General features: G+C 60.4%; 2 protein-coding genes across 3 annotated transcripts; one reads left to right on the plus strand and one right to left on the minus strand.

Annotated features, from left to right (window-relative positions):
- Positions 1 to 526: 526 nt before the first annotated feature.
- TESMIN (testis expressed metallothionein like protein) lies at positions 527 to 16,454 on the plus strand. 2 transcript variants are annotated; one of them, XM_053925864.1, is made up of 9 exons: positions 527 to 668; positions 773 to 1,302; positions 3,106 to 3,252; positions 5,160 to 5,280; positions 7,020 to 7,096; positions 9,906 to 9,997; positions 10,421 to 10,523; positions 14,148 to 14,293; positions 15,437 to 16,454. In XM_053925864.1, the coding sequence occupies exons 2-9, from the start codon at positions 823 to 825 to the stop codon at positions 15,624 to 15,626; spliced, it is 1,356 nt and encodes a 451-aa protein (XP_053781839.1). In that variant the 5' UTR covers positions 527 to 668; positions 773 to 822; the 3' UTR covers positions 15,627 to 16,454. The 2 variants fall into 2 exon arrangements, with proteins under 2 accessions (XP_053781839.1, XP_024430292.3); XM_024574524.3 differs by having other exon boundaries at positions 527 to 1,302.
- A 1,826-nt stretch (positions 16,455 to 18,280) lies between these two features.
- Positions 18,281 to 23,231, minus strand: GAL (galanin and GMAP prepropeptide). The gene is made up of 6 exons (XM_024573993.4): positions 23,095 to 23,231; positions 22,795 to 22,875; positions 22,053 to 22,107; positions 20,109 to 20,195; positions 19,699 to 19,776; positions 18,281 to 18,504 (listed from the first exon to the last, which is right to left on the minus strand). Exons 2-6 carry the CDS (start codon positions 22,873 to 22,875, stop codon positions 18,401 to 18,403), a joined length of 405 nt encoding a protein of 134 aa, XP_024429761.2. The 5' UTR covers positions 23,095 to 23,231; the 3' UTR covers positions 18,281 to 18,400.
- Between the last annotated feature and the right edge of the window lie 960 nt (positions 23,232 to 24,191).

Consider the following 24,191-nt stretch of genomic DNA (forward strand, 5'->3'; position numbering starts at 1 on the left):
CTCCAGCACCAAGGATGTGAGGTGTGTACTTGACTGGGAAGATGCAGGCACAAGGCCCTGGCCCTCTGTCCTCTGACGGAGCTCCTGCACCAGCTCTCCTGAGCGTGGGGGTAGAAAAGGTACATTTGAAAGCCTAAGGTCAGAAGTCAAGCTGCGGAGTCCCATCAGCACTGCGTCAGGCAGGCCTGAGGGCTTCTGTGTCCCCACCTGAGCCTGGAGCTGCTGAGCCCAGGAGTGCCCTTCCCTGCCCACCTCCACACAACAGCTGGTCCGTGGTCCCCGTTTGCTCTCTGAGCACCCCGCCTCACTGTCACCAGCCCCGCCCTTACCGGGTGTGCCCCTGCTTCTCCCTAGCCTGTGACCCATCCCACTCCCTACCCCACTCACTCCCACCCTCCTGCCTGCCCCTCCCACCCACCGCGGGCCACGCCCACCCTCCCCTCCAAATCCCGCCCACTGCCTCCAGGCTGTCCCGGCCCCGCCCACTTTCACCCCTGACTCCGCCCCCGCCCTCAACCGTCAACCGCCACACCTCCACACCTGCGCTTCCGCAACTCCAGGCTGTCGGTGCGTCCCTCCGAGCAGGCCTGTCTCAGGGTCCCTCTGGACCTGAGACCCCAGCCGCCGTCGGGTGTCCCCAGGGCCCTGGGCCGGCCTCCAGTCTGCAGGTGGGGAGGGGGACAGAGGGCCCCCGGGGGCGGCAGGGCCCCTCTTCCATCAGCCCGGGGGCCGCGGGGGGCGGCGCCCGCCTCACCTGGCCGCGTCGTTGCAGGTGCGCGGCCCCGCGCTGACCCCGCCTGGCCAGAGGCCCCATTCGCGGACATGAAAGAGGGCGCCCTGCTCGGCGGAATGTCCAGCCCCGAGGAGACGTTGGTGCCGGACATGTTCGGTGCAGACGGCGGGTTTGTCTCCGAAAACGTGCCTCTGAAGGCCGCGGCGGTGGTGAGGGCCGAGGAAGAGGAGTTCCACGTGCTCAAAGACCCGTACCTGGGCACCGCGGACCCCAAAGGGCCCCTGCTGCACGCGTTCAACCCCCCGCTGAGCGTGGACTGCAAGGCCAAGGCCAAGGCCAAAGCCGAGCTCCTGGTGGAGGAAAACGAGGAGGAAATGCTTAGGGAGTTCCCGAGGCTCCCCGAGCTCGACCCCCTGGAGGACGCAGTGCTCCCCGCTGCGCCGCCCCCCCAGGCCTACAACGTGCACTTCCTGTCCCCGGTGCGGACCCCGCACGCCAGCCCCGCAGTCGTGCCCCTGGGCTCCTGGGCGCGGGAAGGAGCCGCCCACGCCGGTGTCCGGGTGATTCCAGTAAGATCCGCGTGGGGAACAGGCGCGGAACCCTCTGGACCTGTCCCGAGTAGGAACGCGAGGCTGCGCTGGCTGCACCCCGATTTTCTGTGTCCATGGCAGCCCTGGTTGGAGTCCCTCATTCCAAACAGGGGCGCCCCTTTGTAGTCTGAGATGTTCCGGGCAGCCAGCCAGCCAGCCAAGCCATTCTCCCTGAAGGTGGATCCTAGGCTGGGCCCGAGGTTCAAACCCGGCCTACCCCTGCAGGGGGCATGCAAGCCCAGGGAAAGGCCCTGCCGGGGCGTTGGCCGGGGTTGCTGTCCCTGGCTTCAGGAAGGGAGCCGTTTGTCAGTCACTAGTGTCTGTGACAATAGATGCAACGTGGCTGAGGTTTCACTTTCTCACATTTCCCCACCTTGTGTTTATGATGCTGTTCTTTGAGCGTATGTAACGTAAGCCAGTGAATTCCTTCGAGTCCTCACCCCACTGCCCTCCTTTGCTGCAGAAAACCACTGGTAGTTTTCTGCTCTGTTCTTGCTGAAACTACACAAATTTGAGTTTATAGGAAGCAAAGGATCCCAAGGACGTGGACACTGGCCCCCCAAAGCATCTAGTTTGGGGAGCTCGATTACTCGGCCATGAAATCGCTTTAGTGCCATAAGTGAAGCCCGTGCAGCACGTATGAGTTGCTGAGGCAGCGGGGGCCTGACTGCATCGTAACCGCGGCGGTCTTCTTTCAGCACAGCCGCTGCTCCTTGGCGTGAAGTTAGGCTGGGGCCTCCACCATCCCCCCACCTGCCTGAGAGGAGCCACAGCACAGCTAGCCCCCCACGCTGCACCCCGCAGCGGTCCTCCTTGGGACCGTCCACAGACACTGGAGCATGAGGCCAAACGTGTCTGGCACCTTCTGCCTGGTGGTCGTAGCCCGGCTCCCTGAGAACCACCACCTTTGCTGAAGGACTCACCTGTCAACCCCCAATAGGCAGCTGGGCCGGGGAGGTTGGGGTGGGGGCCCTGCAGTGCGAGTCGGCTCCTGCTTTCAGCCCTCCTTACATTCTTACCAAATTTAACAGTCATGCCAATTTTAAAACCCTCAGTGCTGATGGTGATTTTTTTTTTTTAATAGAGACCCTTTAGTTCTTAAAAATTCCACCGACTTGCAGTGGTACCATGGTGTTTCTCCCAGTTCTCAGTCATTTTGCTGGTGTGGCAGCTGTGGGAGAGCAGAGCTTAAAAACGAAGTTGGCGGTCATTCCTGCCCTCGCTGTTTCACACGAACCACGAACAGCATTGTCCCGGGGAAGCTCTGCCGTTTGATTATAACGATTACTGGCAGCACATCATACGTTACATTGTAAGTGTTGCTGAAGCAGCAGCAGGCGTTGCGGCTTCACCAGGAAAGAGCAAACAATGGGCCAGAACATTTCGCACGGCCTGGCGCGCCTGCTCTGAGGCCGGTGACCTAGGGTTGGCGTTTCCGGAAGGCCCCACTAGGCTGCCGGCTCTGGTAGGGTGGGGGCTGTGGAGCAGCTTGAGGGGCACCTGACGACCCAGGCATCTTCTCAGTTACTTATACCAAGTGCCACCTCGAGACCACATCTCACACCTTGTGGGCAGATGGTTTGGGTCCTCGGGGTCCTCGGTCTCCAGTGAGGCTGCTGGGAGGACTTGTTGCCCCGCAGGGAGAAAAGCTAGAGGAAGGGAGGCAGGAAGAAGGGTAAGGACGCTCTAACAATGTAACTTCCGCCGAGAGTTTTCTGTTCTCTGCACCTGCTGCACGCAGTGTCCACAGTGTGATTTCTAAAGCAGCAACTGCTCTTTCAGGTGGAGGTAAAGGAAGGAGGGAGCACGAGCGAGAGTCCAGAGGAGGCCGCTCTGCAGAACCGCCTTTCCCAGGAAACCCGCATGTTCCGGTCGTCACAGGAGGCAGAGGGCGCCTCTGGCGTGTCTCACCAGGACACCAGCCCCATGGTAATGATGCCAAAGAAAGCGTGGCTCTTCCCGTGACCCGTGTGGCCCCACCAAGGGGGACTAAGCCCACGGCAGTGCTGGCGACCTCAGTCACTGGCTTTCCTTCTGCTGAGCCACCGCACCTGTGTGTTTGGTCATCTCGTCTACAAGAGGGACCGAATCCGAGCCTTCCTAAGTTTCCTCTCACCTGTGAGATTCTCATTTCTGCCTTGTCTTAGCAAGTCAAGCACAGATTAGGACGTGGCTGTATCTTTTTAGGGATAGTAAACATAAGTTCCATCGTCAGTGCAGACCTGGGCCGGCCCCAGGACCGGCTCCCGCTCAGCGGCCGGGTTGGCATGTTGGTGGGAGGGTGGGGTGGGGCTGGGCTGCAGGGCACCGGCTGCTTCCCTCCCCCCAAGTCCCCAACAATGCCACCAACACTCCTATGGGACAGGCCAGTGGGAACTTCTGTGGCTTGTGAGCTGTTTCCCTGTCATCCTCATATCAAGTCTGCAGGCCAGGCCTTACTTTCCTCTCCATTTACAGATAAGAAAGCAGAGGTGTCCCATCGCCAGTTTGTACTGGGGGCCTCTAGGTCTCCAGGACTAGGTGGCAAGGATGGGCAGGGAGGGGAGCCAGGGGATGCGCCCCAAGCTTCCTGTGAGCAAAGAGCCCAACACCCAGCATGGATTGCCGCCTCCAGCAGCTCCTCACCCCGAGAAAGAGGCCTGAGCCCAGAGGTGCACACCTCACCAGGAAACGCTTGAAGAAGAGCTCATCCACACCGTAGCCTAGCTGTGGCGCCCGCCAGCACTCACCTCTGCCTGTGCTCAGGCCCACGGGCTGGCCGGCTGGGCAGGATGAACTCTCCTCCAATGATGGGGGGGAGGGAACAGGGCAGAGGCCCAACTGCGCGTGGGCAGGGGCCGGAGAGTCCACCCTGAGCCTGTCTCTGTGTTGTGAGTGCTCGTGGGCTCACGAGTGGGCATGGCTGAAACTCAGTTCTCTAGAGACGGATGAAAATTCAGCGCGCAGGTCTGCTGCCGCTGGCGCAGTGAGGGGCGCCTCACTAACGCAGGCTCTGCACATGCCGCTTCGGCAGCATTGGGCCACCGTGCTCCCCGGGGGTTTCCTGCCTAGGGAACCCCAAGGCCGCCTGAAGGCAGAAACCACAGCCCCCGCGGGCATGTGTGGCTGTGCCATCAGTGCTGGGCGCTGTGTGGGGGCAGAAGCCGCTGGCCTCTGGCCTCGGGCAGGACTGTGCACAGGGAGGGCTCCAGCTGGCCTTTGCCTGACTGATGTGACCGGCTCGTGGAGGACATATTTACCGGCAGAGCCCAAGCAGGCGGTCTGAGAGTGGTGGTCAGGCCAAGGAGTCTTGACAGGACTTCTTAGAACTTTCCAGTCCTTGCATTAACCTTTGCAGGTTGTACGTGTAGAAAACAAAATCAATACCCATTAAAAAACTCCCGTGCGTTAAGTAATAGCATGTGCACGTGGCAGGAAAGAACAATTGTCAGGATATTGGAAAACGCCCTCTGCAGAGATGGAGCCGGGATGAGGGCTTTGGTAGGACGGCCTGGAGCTGAGCGGGGCCGGGGTGGGGCGCTCGGCTCGCTCCCTGCTCGGGGAGACCCTGGACAATAAGGGGCACCGTCCCCTGACCCGGCCCCGCCTCCTGGGCCAGGTACCTGCAGAGAAGGGCGGGGCAGGAACCTCCGCCGGCCCACCCACACGGCTCACTGGAGCTTTTCCCCCCAGAGAGCACGTTGTGGAGTGAGACGTGGAGAAGGAATCCACCGTTTGTCGTTTTCCACGAAAACCTAAATTCGGATTACAGCCGTGTTCTCAGATTGAGGTTGATGTAGGTTCACGCGACTGGCCAGCTTCTCAAATGGTGACCCGACCACTGTCTTTCGTTTTAGGTGATATGCCAGCTGAGAGGGGGGACGCCCATGCTGTGCATAGACAGCTCGGGCACCGGGGAGCTAAAGGCTCTTCATTGGGCTCCTCAGGGCCAAGACCAAAATGCTTCGCCACAGTCAGGTACAAAGCCAATTAAAAAAATATGTCATATATAAGTTGGTAAGTGAACATGTTTTCACTTTGTACATAAAATAAAAGTGAAATGGGTAGTTAGGATGTTAAATAGACAATTTGGCCAGCTTCATACTCCGCAGCAGTGAGCTAAGAACAGAAAGATGTCTTTATAGGCTGATTTATGTGCATCACAGCGGTGTCTCGAGTCCCCGGATAGCCGTCCTCTGCAGCCGCTCACTGAGAGGGCTCTGTGACCTAACAGGTGACCGTCCACACCAGCAAGTGGCCCGGGTGCCTAGCGGTGCCTGGGTTGAAGCATCAGCCTTTCCCAGACCGGGGGGAGGCTGACTGCGCAGGCGTGTTGTAAACCAACATTTGACGTAAACATTTCTGTATAATCACCGCGAGCTCAGATAACTGTAGCAAATGCTGATTATGGGACATTCATTTACTCAGAAGCTTCTTCAAACTGGCACAATAGTAACAAATGACATATAAGTACTTGATTATCCTGAAATGCCCTATGAGTGATTAAAGATTAGAAGGATTGTGTTTACAGAAGTTAGACATGAATTCTTTAAAACCAGGCACTTCTGTGTGGACAATAATGTAATTGTGTTACTCGAAATCTTGGGTTAACCAGGATGATTTTCTTATTAGATGTTAAGGAAATGTTCTTATCAGATGATTCGCTGACCTGCCCAAAATGTAAATCAACATTAAACCCAAATGTCATTTCAAGGGACCTTTGGAGTCCGGGGCGAGCAGAAAGGTTGTGGGTCCTTTTCCACCCTGGTGGTCCCTGTTCCACCCTGGTGGTCCCTTTATCCAGGGACAGCGAGATGCCTTGGAGGCAGTGCCTTTCCCCACAGCGCAGGAGCAGGGCGCGGGCTTGGGGCTCCACTCTGGGCTCCGGCCGGTGGGAGCTGCCCCCATCATCCACACGGGCAGGGAGGGGTTCCCTCCTAATGCCCTTCCTCTGGCGCCCGGCAGGCCCTGAAGCCCGTAGACCCTCAGAAGGAGAGGGTTTGAATCATGCTCACCAACCCTGTTCCCTTGTCACCTGGTCACAGCCCCCTACTCAGTCCCTGTGCTGCAAATACCACCCTAAAACAACTGCACGCTGGCCAAAGCCTCCGGGCAGCGGCGCTCAGAGGCCGCGCGGCCCTGGCTCTGCGGGCAGGTGGCTCAGGGGACCAAGCCCAGCTCTCCTTCCACCGGGCCCCCCGGACACCGAGGTTCGCAGGCCCCTCATGTCTCGGGATGTTCTTCACTGCGCCATCTATCAGTTCTAGTCCTTAAAAAGTTCGGTCCAAATAGCCTAATAAACATTTCCATGCTGACACCTTAGGGTTGGGGAAAAAATACACATAAATTGAAAGTAGTTCACCTGGTGTCCAACAGATGTCGCCGCACTATCTTGAAAGTGAAAGCTCGCAGCTTCCTGTTGCGTTTGCTGCAGCAGGTGCTGTGGGGCTCCCGCCAGCACCAGGGGGACCGGGCACCGCCTGGCCCCGGCGCTCACACTCAGTAACTTCATGACAAAGAAAAAGGGTGTAAGAAGTAAGAAAAATCAGTGACCTGGAAGCTTTTTATAGAATAAAAACATAAATAGGATGGAGATGAGTTTAAATGACTTTGCACACCATAACCCGTGATTCATTTTAGGTTTTGTGCTCCCTTCCGGGTGCAAGCAGCAGAAAGCAATGCGTGGTTTCCATTGGTTTTCACTGTCCTCCTTGCAGATGGCCCTAGACCAGTGACCGCTGTCGTAGGACGCCTGCTGCCCGTACCAGCAAAACTAAACCTCATCACACAACAAGTGAGTCTTCGTTTTAATTTCTAAACGTTCAGCCGGGCACTGTCATCTCTTGAAATGTCGATTGTCAAAGCTGGAATTTCTCAGGCAATACAATCTACCCTCCACTTAAAGACCAACAGGGAACCACTGACCAGGCAGCCAGCCTTTCCCCACCGCACCAGACACGGGGAGGGGCAGACCAGGTCCAGGGCACGGCTCTCTGCCACCTCCGTGACACTGTCTTGTCCTCCCCTCGGCCTCCAGGCCACCGTCCCTGTGCAGCACAGGGTCACGCCTGCCATGGAGACAGCCAGGAGGAGTCGCTGAGGCCAGGACACAGGGAGTGGAAGGAAGCAGGAGGAGGTGGAAGGACTGTGCCTCCCCCGGGGCCTGATGGGGGGCTGGTGCGGAGGAGGGCCAGGGAAGGCAGGGACCCAGCTATTGTCTAGTCTCAGTGATCTCACTGAGAGGGGACGTGAGGGGACATGAGGGTGGCTCCGCCTGGGGTGGCAGTGCGCGGGAGCCTGCGTCATTGATGGGCTGGGTGTGGGATGAGACAGAGGAGTCAGGATGCTGATTTTCAGCTGGAACCGGTGCCAAGGCAGGGCGCCCGTGAAGAGCCGAGAGCCTGCGAGTCTGTGGGGAGACTGGGTTCCACGTGGAATATCGAGTTCGGGGCGTCCCTTAGACATCCAAAGTCACAACACGGCCTAGGAGTTGGGGCCCAGGAGTCGGGGATTCAGAGTGGAGGGGAAGGTCAGCGCACAGATGGGGTTTAACGCTATGAGACCACAGACCTGTGAGACTAGAGGTCGCCGGGGCCGTGGGTGTGCATAGAGTTAAGTATTTGCCAGGGAGTAAGCATTTCTCAGGTGCTGCAGCAGCCAGGAGGGGAGCCTGTTCCGAGTTGAGATGAAGGAGTCCCAGCTGGCACCCCGTGAGCACCCAATGCAGAGGCTGTTGCCAGCCTCTCCCCCGACCCAGGCCTCCCGGCACCACCGCCTTGCCTTCCTCACTGTCTTCCTCACTGTCGCAGCTCAGCAAGGCGCACCCCGGCAGCTCTTCCTCCTCCAGGGCCTCCCTAGGAATGCCCTGGGGCCACAGCCTCCTCCCCACCTTGCCTTGCCTGTGATTATTCTCGTCCCCACTTTGGCTCCCCTGACTTCTTTTAAATTACCTTTCTATCCTCAACCAAGGACATGCTAATATGTTTTAGAGAGAGGGGCTGGGGGGGAGAGAGAGGGAGAGAACACTGGTGTGAGAGAAACATCCATCGGTTGTCTCACATAGGCGCCCGGACCTGGAATTGAGCCTGCAACCTTTCGGTTTACAGACGACGCCCCAGCCACCTGGGCTACACTGGCCAGGGCTCTTGGGGCGATGATTTCAGCAATGCCCCTGCTGCATCCCCAGAGCCCCCTGCCCCCTTGCCAAGCCCCCGATTCTGTGTATTCTCTCACTCCTCCAAGTGTGCCACGTGGACCCGAAGTCTGGGTGAGCTAGGTAGTCAGGAGGCTCTTGGCCGCTCTGAACTGCTGATGCAGAGCCTGCCTCCTCCATGCCCGGGGGGGGGAGCGAGTTTACTTTCTCCACTCCTGGGGGCCAAGCGCTGCTGAAGGGAGCCGTGGACTCCAGCAAAGCGTCGCCCTGGACTTACTGCCCGCGTGGTCCTGAGAAGACATTTCCATTTCTCTGCTGTACTTTGAGGCTACATAAGCAGCAGAGGGAAGAAATTGTACCTGGTTCATGCAAAGAATTGCCTTTACCCTGGGAACTGTGAGATCCTTTCTCCAAAAGAACCGAGCTCTGTGGGTCCCCGCGTGGAGACGCACCAGGGCCGACGGGTGTCTGCTGCCTGCTCTCGGCCAGGAGAGGGGGATCCTGGGGTTGAGGTCCCCGGCCACTCGGGGGTCTGTCTGTACAGAAGGGTTAGACCCAGGTGGGTCCTCCACATCCTCCAGCCCCACCCGGCCACGGCCACACACTGTTGAAAAGGGGCAGAAGAGAGAGCCGAGGCGGGTAGGTCAAGTGGGGTTTCCCCAGACCACACTTCTTAAATAAAGCTTCTTTTTCAAGTTCAAGATTTGGGGGAAGAAGGGTCAAAGGGCAGGATAGACACGCACTGTGGTATGGGCGGGGTCACGAACCGCCATTTACCCGACCCCTGAGCGGCCTTCACGCCCGATGAGAAGAAGGTGGGACCCGCGGTGGTTTCGCTAGCGGTTCCTTTCCCTGCTTTCCTGTGGGCGCCCTCAGTGAGCCACGCTGCTGAGTGGCGTAAGGAAAAACCAAGCGCCGAGAGAGCAAAGGACACGGATAAAGCAGAGGTCGTGACATTGCCTTTGAAGTATTAACATTCACTGCACACTTTTTTGACTAGATGATAAAGGGACGGCTGCTAACGAGACGTCAAACGTCAGGATCGTATATGTTGTACTAAGGATGTAGCAATAACGGCCACTTTTAGTTTACAGAAATTTGTAATCGGATTGATTTTACAAAATGAAGGTGTCCAACACAGTGTCCTGGGCGGCCAGCTGACACACAGCTGTGTGTGTGGCTGCCAGCTGTTGGTGGCCGGGCCTCGCATCCACGATCTCCCCCCGCCCCCAGCCAGGCCGCTGGCCCTGGGGCCGGGCTCCCCACTTCGGCCGGCCTGCTGGGGGCTGGCGCAGTCATCTGGGGACAAGTCCCGGACGAGGCTGTAAAGGGATTGTGACGGAAAGCTCTGGGAGAAAAGGGATCGTTTTTCTCTGTATGGAGGGACTGACTGGGTGGGACTTTTAAAACACACGGCCAACTCAAAATACATGTGCCTTCGCTTCCGCAGCTCGGTGATGGAGCCTCACCGCCCACAGTCAACGCCTCTGCCTTCCCCGCGGGACCAGCCCTTGCAGGGCCGCCCAAAACAGCGATGGCTGGGTAAGGACGGGAGCGGCCGGCTCTCACTTTCAGGCTTTGCGAGGCCCTCTTGGGTACATTTGTGATCTCCTAAATTATAAAATTAGCTATGTGCTCCCTCCCTCACCCGTCCCTCTTCTGCACACTGTGACTGGGGTGCAGCCCGACAGAGCCTAGCCCAGGTGCGACCTCCAGGCCCCATGGTCTACTGCTGGTCAAGGTCTGGCCAGGGGGTGGACCCCTGCCTCGTGTCGGTCGGGTTGGGGCAGTCGATGGGAAGATGGCTCTTTGTCACCTGATGTCACACCCCAGCCTGCGGCCGTGTTCCCCGGCGGCCACGGCGCCAGTGCTTTGAAGGAGCGTCTCTTCCTCTGTGCCGGCCCCTCTCGTCCCCAGCTGCCGCTGCCGTCACGCCGTTGACATGCTGTGCTGCTGTCCCCACAGGAGCTGCGACTGCTTTGCCGGTGGGGACTTCTGCAACAACTGCAGCTGTAATAATTGTTGCACCAATTTATGTCACGGGATCGAACGGTTTAAGGCCATTAAGGTAAATAACGTTCCCACTAAATACAGGCGTTTTAAAGTGTTGAAAAGTGCTCGAGATGTTTATAAAAACCATCTCTGGAGAGTCTTCCTTTTGACACAGGGAAAACCCGAGGTGTTGATTTCACACTGAGTGTGGCTCTGCTCCCGAAGGTGGGGACCCAGAGAGAGCTTTCCCTCCACTGGTGGGGGACGGCTGCAGTGTCTCCGAAGGTCCTGGTTTAAGAACTTGCAAATGTCCACTGTGTCTTGATTTGGGAAATGTGGGTCGGATGTGTAGCAGAGAGGCCCGCGTTGGCTGCAGGGGTGTGGCTGGCCCACTGAACAGAGAAAACGGGGTGGGGGTAGCTCTCGGCCATCACGTACGTCGGATTGTATTCCTGGGCATCCGGTGACAGGAGAATGTTGGCTTCCTTCCCGGGGCACCAGCCCCACAGGCCAAGTGCAGGCTGCTGCTGAAGGCCGAGTGCAGAGCTCACAGCGCCTACCCCTCTCTGTGCAGCCGGCAGGGCTGCCGGCCAGCCCTGGACACGGCCTGGGGCGCTCTAGCTCACAAAGGGCAGTGGAGGGCCACCGCCTGTGGACTGGAGACTACCCCACTGTGCCCTGGTTGGTCTGTTCATCTTTTCTAAAATACTTAATCCCCCTCTTGGATGATAGATCCATCAGTTGAAAGTAAGTCACAGCTTTGGTCCAGCCAGATCCACAGGACAGAAGGAAACGGCAGGGCCCGTGACTTCCGTCCACTCGCACTTTCTACAGGGGCGAAGGCGCTCCTCCCGTTCAGAGTGGGAAGCTTCATTGAAAAAGTGCAGCCCTCCCAGCATTGCTGGGAGGAACGTGAATCGGTGCATACGCTTTGGGAAATTGTGTGGCCAGAGCTGCTACAGCTGAACCTTTGTTTGCACTGCGACCAGCAGTTTTATCCCTGAAAATACAGCTGACAGGAAGGAGTATGCGTGTCCACCAGACACTTGCTGAGAACGTTCACACCAGCTTCATTCACAGTGGCCCCACAGCTGTGTGCCTGTCCGTGGTCGAGGGGGTCTGTGCATTGAGGGGTAGCTACAGTGCAGCACTGGACGGCAGTGAGAGCGGAAGGACCGGAGCCGTGTGCAGCCCTGCAGAGGGGCCTCCGTCACTGCGCTGATAGAAGGAGCCAGAGGGGAAAGGGGCGCGCTGTGCGACCCACTGATGTGAAGTCTGGCCCAGGCGCAAGGGAAGCATCAAAGTCAGATTGGCGGTTCCCACTGGGGGCGTGTTGGCCGGCAGGGAGCCTGAGGGAGCCTCTGGGGCTTCAGGGTCCTCCAGCTGGACCTGGGTGTGGGTCACCCGGGGAGCACGCCAGCTCAAACTCACTGTGCCCCATCTGCAGGCACGTGCACCACGCACCCCCACCCTGCAGCGGCCTCTGCCCTGGCGGCCAACCTGTGGGCAGGCCTGCACTGTGACTTGTGTCTCTTGGACCTTTATAACGAGCGTTGAACACTTGGCTATGAAAACATGGGCACAGCTGTATGTGTAGGTAGAAGGGAGGTAAACGGATAAAAAACGGTCGTGTTGCACGAGAAGACACAGCCCGGTGGTAAGACTTGGGCTCAGTGGGCGTTGGAACCGCAACTCATCACTTGCCACCTGCTGCTCAGCCTCTGGTGCCTCAGTCTCCGCCACTGTGAGGTGGCGGCAGCCGTGGGCACGTGGGCGCCACGGGGTTGCCTTGAGGGTGAAATGCACACCAACCCCGTGAAGATGCTGGAACGTGGCACATGTAGTAAGCGTGAGCTAATGGCAGAGCCGAGCCCACCCGCCTTAGGAAGAGCAGCAGAGACGCTGGAAGGAAATGCATCCACGTGGACATGGTACTTCTTTGGGCCTCTTCGCTGACCGTTCATCCCCACGATAAATGTGCACGGCTTTGAAACACAGGGAACAGCCAAAGCCTGGCGACGCGGCTGCGGCAGGCCTCCCGACCTGTGAGTGGGTTGGAAGGAAATGAGCGGAGCCGCGCTTCCTTCACGGTAGAGGAGGCACTTCCCGTGGCGGCCCCCGGAGTGACAGCTAGAGAGAGGTCTGACAGGGAACCGGACAGCCGGTTTGCAGGACACCGGCCCACCGAGCCACCTGGCTGGGGCTGATTCACTCCTTAAATATAAATTATGTACCTTAGGGATCAGGCAGACGAGCCCAGGCTGCCTGCGGGAGCCTGTCCCAGTCGCCGGGTGCACCGTGTCCCGCGAGCACACTCACTGCCAGGGCTGGGCCCACTCCGAGGCTGTGGCTCTGGCCCTGGGGGCCTCAAGCAATGGCCAGCAGACCGGTGTCTCCGGAGATGGGCCGTGCCGCCTCCCCCCTGAGCAGGATAGGGGGTCATGTCCCCAGGTGAACGCTGGCCGGGTGCTTGGAGTGGGTGGGCAGCTCGTCCCAGCTCACAGTCCCTCAGAGGTAAGAATGGGTGGAGCCTTCCTGGGTAGACAGGTGCCAGGCCCGGGTGCAGACGGGCTCCTGGACAGCTGCGCTCTTTTTCCCAGAGACTGAGTGGCAGTGGGGGACTTGCTTTCCCCTTCAGCTTCATCCCTCCCTTTTCTATCTCTTTTCTTTGTGTCGAGGGAAAGAGGAAAGTGGCAGAGCCCACCACCCCTTGTGCTCGGCAGAGATGCCCGCCTGCAGAGGCTTTCAGGGGTGCCTGTGAGTCTCACTTTTAAAAGGTTGTCATGGAAGGCCAGGCTTAAGACAGGTCCTCATGGCTCTGGAGCCAAAAGATCAGCATGAGCAGGTCCCACTGTCCCCTGGCTTGGACTTTGAAAATACAGACAAAACCTTGGCAGAGACAGAATCCCAAGAGTGAGCCATTGCCCCAGGTACGGCAGCGTCTCTTCCCTGCGCCCTTGCTGGCCGCCAGGCGACCCTGAGTCAGCTGCGTGCCTCTGCCTGGCCACTACCGTGGCCTCGTGAGGTGTGGGTGACCTGTAGTCCCTGGCATTAGAGTAACCAGAAATCCCAACGAAACCTTCTGCTCAGAACACCGGGAGGTGCAGAGTAAAACACGCCAGGTACGCTCTGAGATGCGTGGCTGAGTTGGAAATGCCAGGGCTGCAATGGAGAGGCAGCTAGAGACCCACTGGGAACCCGGTGGCCTCCAGGTCCAGCTTGGGCAAAGGCTTGGACCCAGGCTTGCTGGGTTCAGTTGGGAACCGCCTCCACCCCACCCTGTGGGTTCGGATTCTGTGCCCCACACAGCCTCTGCTGCAGGGGGAAGAGACGAGGCCCAGCTGGGACGGTGTAGCCAGCTGCTGCATGCGTACCCCCTTCAAACCCCATTCTGGTGGGGCGCTTCCCCAGAATGCCCGGTGGAGGCAGATAGCACCCTGGGGACTCCCACCCACATTGCCCAGCCTTCCAAAGCACCCCCCCCAACTCCCTTGTCAGTACACAGTGTGTCCCCACAACGGTGCCGCATGGGGACATGGGGACATGCTCTTCGCTCTCCTCACATTATGGCTTTTTGGGGTATGAAAATTGCAGATTATGCATGCATATAGACAGTATTTTAGTCCAGAGAGAATTTGTTCATTGTCTTTTGACGACTAGTCGGGCGCCCTTGTTTCACTGCGGCATTTTATGTCACCAGGCCAAGGTGGTGTGCCCTTCTATTTGCAAATGCGCTGGCTGCAGAAATCACCAGGCCAGCCCAGGACGAAAACCGCTAGTGGCCGCGCCTGCCTGCATGGAGACTGGAGGCGCCGAGGGTGGATGGCCGAGATTCAGAGCCGAGAGGTGGGTGCCCTGAGAGGAGAGTTCATTCATGCGGGGAAGGAGCGAGTGTGCGGGGCTGCCCCAGGGAGTGGGGCAGGGCCCGGGGGCCCCTGCCAGACCAACGCTGACCTCCCGGCTCCCTCAGAGGCCCCGCTGTCCTGTCCTGCTTGTCCTCTTGGTGGGTGCCCCCGTTGACTTAGTTTGCGGCCATGCGGTGGCCCTCTGAGGGCTCGAAGGTGGGATAATGGCTCTACTGCATCGGACCAGATGCGCCCGTTTTAAAGAGTGGCTCCGTGCTCAGGCGTCATCAGTTAACAGCATTGCAACACCAAGTGCACGCTCATTAGGTTAGAGAGACACCCACAGTGCGCATCACCGTGACCTGCAGAGCTCTCTCCCTGTCAACAGTGAACCAAAACGCGGCTGAGTGTCCTGTGAAGTGGCATGTGAGAGTGTCCCGCCCTCAGCACACGCCCTCGTGTGGTGTCTGGACAGGGAGACCCGAGCCAGTCCCGGCGACCATCTGCTGTCTCAGCCCAGCTCTGCTCCACGCCCTGTGGCGTTCTCCCAGAGCTCTCCAGTGCAGGCGTGACTGGAGCCGGGGCAGCCCCGCGCCGCGTGCAGGGAGACATGGCTGGTCCCATGGGAGCAAGCGCAGCTGCCTGCGGGTCCCTGTGCAGGGCCCCTCAGGGCACTCAGAGGCCGGTGTGTCTCCAGGAGTGGCAGACGAGGGCATCCTCAGGGCCTCCTGGGGCTCCCTGGCTCCAGGGCCCCTGTGCCAAGGAGGCCACCACCCAGCCTGGCCGTGCAGACTCTGGGCAGGTCTCGGGCCCCTGATGCATCTGCGGGGACTCCTCCTGCCCAGCCTGTGGCCCTGACCGGAGCCCCCGCTCTGGGTTTGTGGGTGGATCTAATTTTGAGAAAATTTAGAATCTACCACGAGAGGGATGTCAAGAAGCTGATAGATTTACCTTCCTCTGTGTTTTTCTTCTAAAAGTAACACTTGATATTATTCCCACAAACAGCTTCCAATATTAGGAAGGCACCATTTAACTTTTACCAGTGATGTTCTTTAAAATGCCACAAGCCAGTCCCCTTGCACGTAAGTGGTGTCTAAATGCAGCGGAGCCTCTGCCGCTGAACTCACAGGTGTGTCCCCGGCAGGCGGCCCTCGTGCATCTCCTGGGAGGTGGTGGAGGCGACCTGCGCCTGCCTGCTGGCCCAGGGCGAGGAGGCCGAGAGGGCACGGTGCCCGGAGGGCCTGGCCCAGCAGATGATCCTGGAGGAGTTCGGGAGGTGCCTGTCGCAGATTCTCCACACTGAGTTCAAGTCCAAGGGGTTGACCCTGGAGTAGAGCAGAGCCCGATGGGACGTGGTGCCTGAAGGAGGCACGTCGAGGACAAAGGCGGTTTTCAGGACCTGAGGCCAGGTCTGCGGGAGCAGCCACATCAGTAAGGTCAGGCTCTCCCTCTGCACTGGGGACGCGAGGACTCGGTCTCTGAGGGGCCGGCCACCCGAAGCCCCTCTGTGGGGACAAGCACGACACAGCCCGTGTCGTGGGGCCCAGGGAGGAGCTTGGGCCCCTGTGGAGCTGGGAGACATGTCTGCACTGACCCCGGGGGCTGGCGGGTGGACACGGGGCCTGGGGGCAGAGGCAAGCCCAGCCCTACTGACTTCGTCCCCCCTTGGGAGTTTTCCTCTGGGGGTGTCTCTGCATAAAAAGCCATAAAGATTTCCCCCCAAATTACTTAGAAATAAAGTTCCCAGATGGGCCACTGAGACACGGCTTAAACTCTCCAGGGAACTACACGCCCTGCAGCATTTGAGTGCAGACATGTCCCCAGGGTGGCAGGGACCCTCTGCCTCCTCTAAGACCCCCGTGCACGCGGACCGTGGGGCGTGGGGGCCGAGATCTCCCCGGCAGTGTTTCGAATGTGGGACTGAAATTACCTGGTTCCTCAAGTGTTTCTGTGTGTAGTGTGGAGACGCTCCGTCGCCTGGGTAAACTCCCATAGTTACTGTTATAATAGTGTTGTTGTCGGGGAGTGTGGTTAAAGTAACTAGTTTGCAAAACCAGCAGGTAAGATTAGCTGTTAGGTTGACTTTTGGTTCTATTGTAAAGCAAAGAGGAATAAAAATGTCAAATGTCTTGTTGTTGTGATCCCTTAGGAACAACGGACTAGTGCTGGCCCCTCAGACGACACTCAGACACCCCTTCCCCCTGTGCGGCCCGCATGTGGGTGGGGATGTGGGTGGGGGTGGGGGTGGGGGTGGGGGGGCGGGGTGGGGGGGCGGGGGCAGAGCTGTATTGGGAACAGCTGAGTCCCGGGACCTAATTCTTCTCTGTTCCGGCCCTTCTCCTGTCCCACCACGGACTCTGAGGCCAAAGCCAGGGTGGAGATGGCCATGTGCGATGGGGCTCTCGGGGGCGGGGGCTTTGTGCCCCTTCCCGGGGCTTCCCCACAGTGCCGCTAATGTCAGTGTCTGCTGGCCACACAGGGAATTAAAGCTTGCTAGCCGACCTATTTTACTTTATGTGGCGTTTTTATCCTCACCTGAGCACACGCTTATTGATTTTAGAGAGAGGGGAAGGGAAGGGGGGAGAGAGAAGCACCCGTGGGAGAGAGAAGCATCCCACACACCCCACTGGGGACCAAACCCGGGACTCAGGCGTGTGCCCTGACCAGGAATTGAATGGAACCCACGACGTTCTGGTTTAGGGATTGACACTCCAACCAACTGAGCCACAGCAGCCAGGGCCAGGTGACACATTGCGAAAAGTGAACGGAGGGACAAAGCTGGAGGCGAGTGGCCAGAAGCCTGCGGGTTCTGTGCGTAGACTGGGCACAGGAGGTGTGGCCCCGGCCAGGAGTGTGGATTCTGACACACGCAGCCCGCCTGGGTCAGATGCTCTGGGGAGGGGCCTGGTGCCCCCGAAGCCCCAGAGAATTCGAGAGAATTGATGAGAGGGGAGGGAGGGGAGGATGGCCGGGTGTCTGAGGGCACCCTGGACTGGGCTGCATGCGCAGCCTGGGCGGGAGTATGGTGCCTGCCGGTGGGGCAGGGCCCCCTGCTGTCTCAGAACCACAGGGAAGGGCAGGGGGATGGAGCTCTCCCGTAATGGCCCATGGGAGGAGGGAAAGCTCCCTGGGTGTCAGGGATCAGGGACAGGGGGACAAGGGCTCAGGCCCCCACCCCGACCCCCTGGAGCAGAGCAGTCTTAGGTGGCTGACCTCACAGCGGCTGCATATCACAGTCACCAGGGTGGGAGCCTCGCCGGGCGAAGCCACGGGAAGATGCGCCCGCCCCACCGCAGCCCTGCTCCAAACACCAAGGAGCCCTTGCTGCTCGTGACCCGAAGGAGGCCTCCCGCTCCGCCCTCGCCCTCGGGTCTGCGGGTGTGACCGTGTTCCGGTGGCACAGGGGACCTGCCCTGACACTGCCCGCTGCGGAGCCATTCCCACGTGCTAGCTTTCCACACAAGGGATGGGCACGGGTCTACCCATCTACGAAACAGCTCAAGTTTTCAGGACACATGCCATCCTACCTGGACCACACGGACTTCCACGCCGTGCCCTGTGGTCCCCGTCACTCCCGGCCTCCACCCTGCCGGCCTTCTCTTTTCTGCGTCTCACTCACCACCCTCCCAACGCCGAACAGCCCCTCCTCCGCCCTGTCTTGGGCATGTCGGACTCGTCCTCTCCCTGAAGCTCCTGGGGGCAGGGTCCGGTCTGCTCTGTGTTTCTGCCCCCGGGACAGGCTTACCTTCACAGCTGTGTGTGACTCGGCTTTGCAGGAAGAGGACTTTGCGCCCCCCGGACACACAGAGACGAGAGCAGGGCTCTCGCAGATGCTCTCGGTGGCAGGGTGTTTTTACGGCTGGGATCTAAGCACGTGGCTGCAGTTGAGCTTCCGCTTTCGGAAGCACGTGGGGCGGGGGCGGGGGCGGCGAGGAGACAGGTGTGGGGAAGAAAAGACAGCGAGAGCACTTGCTGGTTTTTATTTTGCCGCTCAAAGTAATTGCCAAAGGGAGAGTCGAAATGATGACAACACGGCGCCAAAGCAGACGGCACGGACGTCCCCTCTGCGCCCGCTGGGCCAGGTGGCCCAGCCTCCTGAAGTCTGACCTCACAGCGACGTGATGACCTTGCCTGGCGCCCTCGGGACTCCCTGCTGCTCCGAGTCTTCTGAGGACACGGCCTCCGGGAGCACGGGCACCAGGGCCCCGGCCTCTGCAAAGGACGAGCGGTGGGATACCGCAGTGACGAGCCCCTGCCGTCGCCCAGAGGGTGGTCATGTGTCACAGGGATCCCGCGGCTGGGACCCCAGATCCAACCCAGCCTTTCCCATTTCCTGCCTGTGCTGACCGAGCCCGCCTCCCTAGCACGCATTTGCAACTCTCAGAGTTTTAGAGTCACGTTTTGAGGAAGCCTGCTTCCTGTCTGAGTAATAAAAGCTGGTATCCCCTAATGAAAAAAGTTCCATGTTACAAGATTCAAAACACAAAACGAAGGAACACACAATAAGCCCAGGAAGAGTCGGCCGCCCGCCGCTGGGAGCCACTGGCTCCCGAAGAGGGGCTCAGGGGCTTGGTCCTGAGATTTCCAGGTCCTTCTCCCCCGCCTCCCTCTTCTAAGGAAAAGCAACTGGGCCTTAGGGTTCCTCACCCACCTGCCCCCCTCACCTTCAACCAACGCAGTGCAGCCGGGGAGCAGAGGTCTCTAGACAGAAGGGAGAGCCGGCCTCGACTCACGCAAACTCACACGGAACTGTGCGGTGTGAGCGCTGCCAACCAAGTGTCTCTCCCCCCCAGAGCGTCCGAGAGCCATCTCCCTGTGTCCCCGCCCACCACGGGGAGCCCCCAGCTGGCCGAGCCCTCCCCAGCGGTGTGACCCGAGGTGATCTAGTTGAGGCCAGACCCTCGATGCTGAAGGGGTGGCAAGCATCAAGCTCAGACAGAAATGCGGGGGGCGCAGGGGGCCACGGGGAGGCCTCATTGCTCACAGTGTCTGCAGGGTCGAGAGCCACTCACTTAAATGCAGCCTGCCCCAAGTGCAAGGAAAAGTCAAACCCTGAGATCTGGGCGCCTGTTAGTCTACGGTGCTTGCGAGTACCGTGGCCACACAGGTGTAGCGGCTGTGGCCACGTCAGAAACTCCACGGAGTGAGCTGAACCCCGAGACCCTCTCTTCCAGGCAACAGTCGGTCGGACGACCCTTCCCGGGACAGTGTGGGACCGACAGCAACCCCAGCCCCACAGTGCCTGGTCCTGGCTCCCGTGCCTTGTAATCCCACCTGAGAGCGGTGACGTACCGCGTGCGGGGTGAGTGGTTACCGGAGTCTAGGGAATGCTTTCCAGACCAGCTCAGTTGTCAGGAGCCCAGGGTCCCCAGAGGTGGACATGTAAGTCAGTCGCGTTTCACATACCTTTGAGATGCAAGAAGGTCAGGAACTCCATTATGGCGCGCACAGCCTCGCTCTCCGGCAGCAGCCTGTCCAAGTTTCCTAAACCAGAAAGGGACGCCACTCATGACCCACCCCTGGCGCTCTGGGGCTCACGCCAGCACCGTCCACAGGGCCCTGGCACCCGGAGGTTAGGGAGCCCCCTGCACGGGAAGGCATCTCCGTGACACCGGGGTCCCTCTCCTGGGGGGCCCAAGTCTAGAAGGACTCTCTGCTGTCCCCATGCTGCCCCAGGACCTCGCTCTTGGGTGTTGTGGCTTCTGTTTGTGGTAGTGGGCCACTGTGGCCGGGCCAGGCTTGGACCACTGCCCTGTGGGCCCTGGAGGTGACGGACAGAGAAGCAACTCGGTGCCCTGGGGCCGGCGTCCTCTCATCTGACCTGGCGTCATCCCCAGGTTGGAGCTCCCGCTTGCCAGCAAGGCCAAGCTTGTCATGGAAGGACCTGTGGTTGTCGATGGCATCTGTGCGCAGATCAGAGAGGACAGCCGCTGAATGTCGTCACTGCGCTCACACCCTCCCCACACCCGAGGAGGACACAGGGCTGCCTGTAATCAACGTGCTCACAGAGCCGCCTGCAGAACTGCAGCCACGGCGTGGGGACGCGCGAGAGGCAGGGGCGTTGCCCACGGGACCTGCGCTGACAGCTTGCACTGGCGCCGGACTAAAAGGACAGGCCCCCGGGGCTCGGGCCTGGTGCCGCAGGAGCACAAGGAGGCTCCCGGAGGCACTGGCCAATGCCAGGGGCTGGGTCTCTATGTCCCTGAAAACAAGGGGGCCCACGGAAGAGTTTTAGGTTCTGACATAATCAGATTGTTACTTTTCAAAGACCACTCTGGCAGCTGGGTGGCAGCCAGGGAGACAGAGAGAGAGACTGCAGGGGTGGGTCACTGTGTGTGTGTGTGTGTTGGGTGGTGTGAATCTTGAGACCCCTTGAGAATCTACTGGAAGAGCCCTGGCCGGGTAGCACAGCTGGTTGCGTGTCGCCCCGACACATCATGGCTGCGGCTCCGGTCCCAGCCAGGGCGCATGCAAGCATCCACCTGTGGTAAGTAGAATGACAAATCCATGTTTCTCTCTCCCATCCTCTCTCTCGCTCTCAAATCAGTAAATGAATTGGTTTTTTAAAAAGAGAAACCATTGTAAGAAAGAATGAGGGCTCTAAACCAACCAAGTGGCCTGGAGTGAGGAGAAGGGGCTGGACTCGGGGCGACCAAGGGGACGCAGGAGGAAAGGGGGGTGAGGGCGGGTCGGCTCAGGGTTTCTGTCTGCGCGGCGGACGAAGGAAGATGAATTCCTTTTTCCAGAGGCAGCGTCCTGGGCACTCGGTCTGGAAGAACGGTAAGTGAGCCCGTCCGTCCGACAGGCGGTGGGGTGTCTGCTGCAAACCGTTCTCCCTGCCGCTGTGTCTACGTGACCGTAGAGGTCACTGGCAAACCGTTAAGTTGTACAGACTCCCGGCAAATAGCTAGTCTAGCTGACAGCTCCTGGCGCCCGGGCCTGACAGGGATATAAACTCGACAGTGGAGAACGGTTTGTTTCCTCAGTCGGGAGGCAAAGCCCTCCTGGTACGCTTTCAATATTCCAAAGTCACGCGAAGAAACGTTCTGGTTGAAGGGTTCCTGCTGTCTTCTGGGCCAGCAGCACCCAGAGACGGGGAGCTTTCTGAGGCAGAGAACTTGGGGTTGCAAAGGGTTCAGGAAACGAGCGCCCCTTGAACCAGTGAAAAGACCCTCCCTCAGTGGGACCTGAGACCACACACGTGTTCGTCATCTCTGTGCCCTCAACGGACCGCCCAGGCGAGGGCTGACAACCCTCTGCAGAAGGAGAAAGTCTGTATTTAAACGCACGATTGAGAGCTACGAGCTCCAGGAGCGGCTTAAACGGCAGAGGCAGCCCTGCGGAACGGGAGCAAAAGGGCTGCGGGACCCATCAGGGTTCAAGGCAGAGCCAGGTGCCTCGAGGCTGGGGGCGGGGCAGGTGGGGTCAAGGCCAGGAATTCCGCCCTGAGCGGGGAAGGAGGGAGCGGAGTAAGTACGCCGGGCGAGGAGCACAGTCGCGGAACCGGCCGCGGAACCGGCCGCCTTCCGGAGCGGGGCCGGGCGCCCCCTAGGGGCCGGCAGGTGTCATTAACCCACGCGGAACCCCGTCCTCAAAGCGCCCGGCCGCCGCGTCTCCCTCCATCCGACTGGCGCAGCGACGGCGCAGGATCAGAGGGGCGCCGGCCGCGCACCTTCCAGAGGGAGCGCAACTAACACAAACGGCGGCAGCCGGCAGAGCAGGGCCAGCGTCGCGAGGTGCCGGGGCGCAGCGTCACTTACGTGGACCAAGAAGGTAGCCGGCGCTGTTCAGGGTCCAGCCCCTCTTTTCCTTCACCTTAAATGGGAGAAAGGGGTCCAATGGCAGCGGCTGTGCCTGGCCCGGGCTGGGGGCGCCCACAGAAGCCCCCAAAGCAGTTTCTGCTTGCACCGCCCAGCATGGTCCGCGGGGAGTCACCGACCCGGAGCAACAGCGGGACTCCAAACGCGCGGGAGTCCCGCCTGCTCGCGGTGAGCTGGGGGGCACAGCCGGGGGACGGTGCCTGAGCCCACCGCTTTTCCAGGCAAGAGGCGGGGATTAGAGCAGCGCGTGCCCTTTGGGAAACTGCCAGCAATTCCAGGTGCGCGCCCCAAAACGCTCTTTGCGACACGGCACTGGGACTCGTGGCTGCTTTGCCCAGTGACCCACTGACCACAGGCTCCTCGCTCGCGCCAAGTGGAGCAGAGGACGCGCGGCTGGCAGGGGCTCCATCCCGCGGAAGGGGCCCTGTGGGAGTGCGGCCTGGTTCGCGGCGGCGCCGTCTGTGCCGGGGGAGGCGCGAGGGGTATCGGAGGAGGGGGCGTCTCCGCGGGGCCCGGATCTTCCACCTGCCCCCCACCCCCCGGTCCAGCACCCGAAGCTGGACATTCTGCTCCTGGCACAAAGCGCCCACGCGCTGCCCGGTCTGCTGCTGCTCTGATCGTCCCCCTTCGCTGAGAAGGGACACGGCTCGGGGGGCAGCGTTTGTCCCCGCCCCGCACTTACCGGTGACCCGAGCCCCAGGGTGGCCGAAAGGGCAGCGGCGAGGAGCAGGGTGGCGAGCAGGGGGGTGCCGCCTCTGGGCATCTGCAGGGGAAGACGCGCGTGCACGTCGGGCGGAGAGCCGGCCGGCGGGGGCGGGACGGAGGGTGGTGAGGACCGAGCGGTTCGGGACTGCGCCCCTGCGGCTGGTGCCCGGACTGGGGGCAGGGGACAGGGGCAGAGGCGCCGCCCCCCCAGGAGCGCCCACCCGCAGGCACGGAGAAAGGGGGCGCCTCCCGCTGGACCCCCGAGGGCACCGGGTACCTTGAGCGGCGGCGGTCCGGGCTGTCAGTGTCCCGGCAGCGGGGTGTCCGCGGTCCAGGCGTCCGGTCGTCTGGTCAGATAGGGCCGGGCTGGAGGCGCTCAGCGCATGGCACTGCCTCGGGCTCCCTCGAGGTGTCGGGTCCGGAGCCGCTGCTGCTGCTATTTATGCGGTGTTAGCAGCGCGTCCTGGAGCCGCGCGGCCACGTCACGGGCTTGGTTCCCTCCTTCCTCACCGAAGCCCGATGGGGGCGGGGGTACCCGCAGCTGGCTCGTTAGGGGGGCTCCAGGCTTCACAGGAGGGCCACGCAGTGGTCGGTATTGAGGGGAAGGGTGGCGGGGGCGGCAGAGATGGAGGAGAGACCCCCCCCTCCAAGCCCCGCGGTAGAGACCCCATCACTTTGAATGGAGAACCCCTACCTGCCCAGGCAGAAAGGCCCCCAAACCCGCCCTGGAGAAGCTTCAGCACCCTGCCTTCACCGTCCTGGTGGAGAACCCCACCCCCATTACCAGGACCCTGGTCCTAGCCGGGACTGGGGCCCCCAGCCCAACACAGCTCTCCCCTGTCAGGAAAGCCACCCAGCAGCAGGGCCAGAGACCCTGCAAGGTCGGAGTGGGACCACCCCCCCGTCGGGCTAGGCCCAGAGGGACAGCCCTGGGCACCCTGTCTGCTTGCTCACACCTGGCTTTTCCACCTCTGAGTACCCGGTGGACTTCAGGCGCCCAAACCTCCGTCCTGTTTTGCTTAAAGGGGGCAAACCAGCCTCGGCTGTTGGGATTTGGGCACCCGGAGACTGTCCCTGCCCAGAGCTCCGGGTGCCCCTGCATCCCACGGGCACTGCTGGCCTAGAATGGGTGCCTGCCAGCGTTCTCCCTCTGACGCCCAGGTTCAGGGCACAGAGCTGTTTTGAGCAGAGTCGGGTAGTGGTCGAGTCCTTGGGGGCTGGCGGGGGGAGGTGCTCAGAGTGGGGACCAGCCCAGGCTCCCAGAGGTGGCCAAGGGGTGGGCGGTGGGGCAGGGCAGCGGAAAGAGGCTGTGGCCGGTGGCCCAGGAATCAGGCAGGAACCGGCCCTCCCCGGCTTGCTCCAGGAATATTCCTG

The sequence above is a fragment of the Desmodus rotundus genome, chromosome 5, assembly GCF_022682495.2.
Source record: "Desmodus rotundus isolate HL8 chromosome 5, HLdesRot8A.1, whole genome shotgun sequence".
In the NCBI taxonomy this organism is placed as follows: Eukaryota; Metazoa; Chordata; class Mammalia; order Chiroptera; family Phyllostomidae; genus Desmodus; species Desmodus rotundus.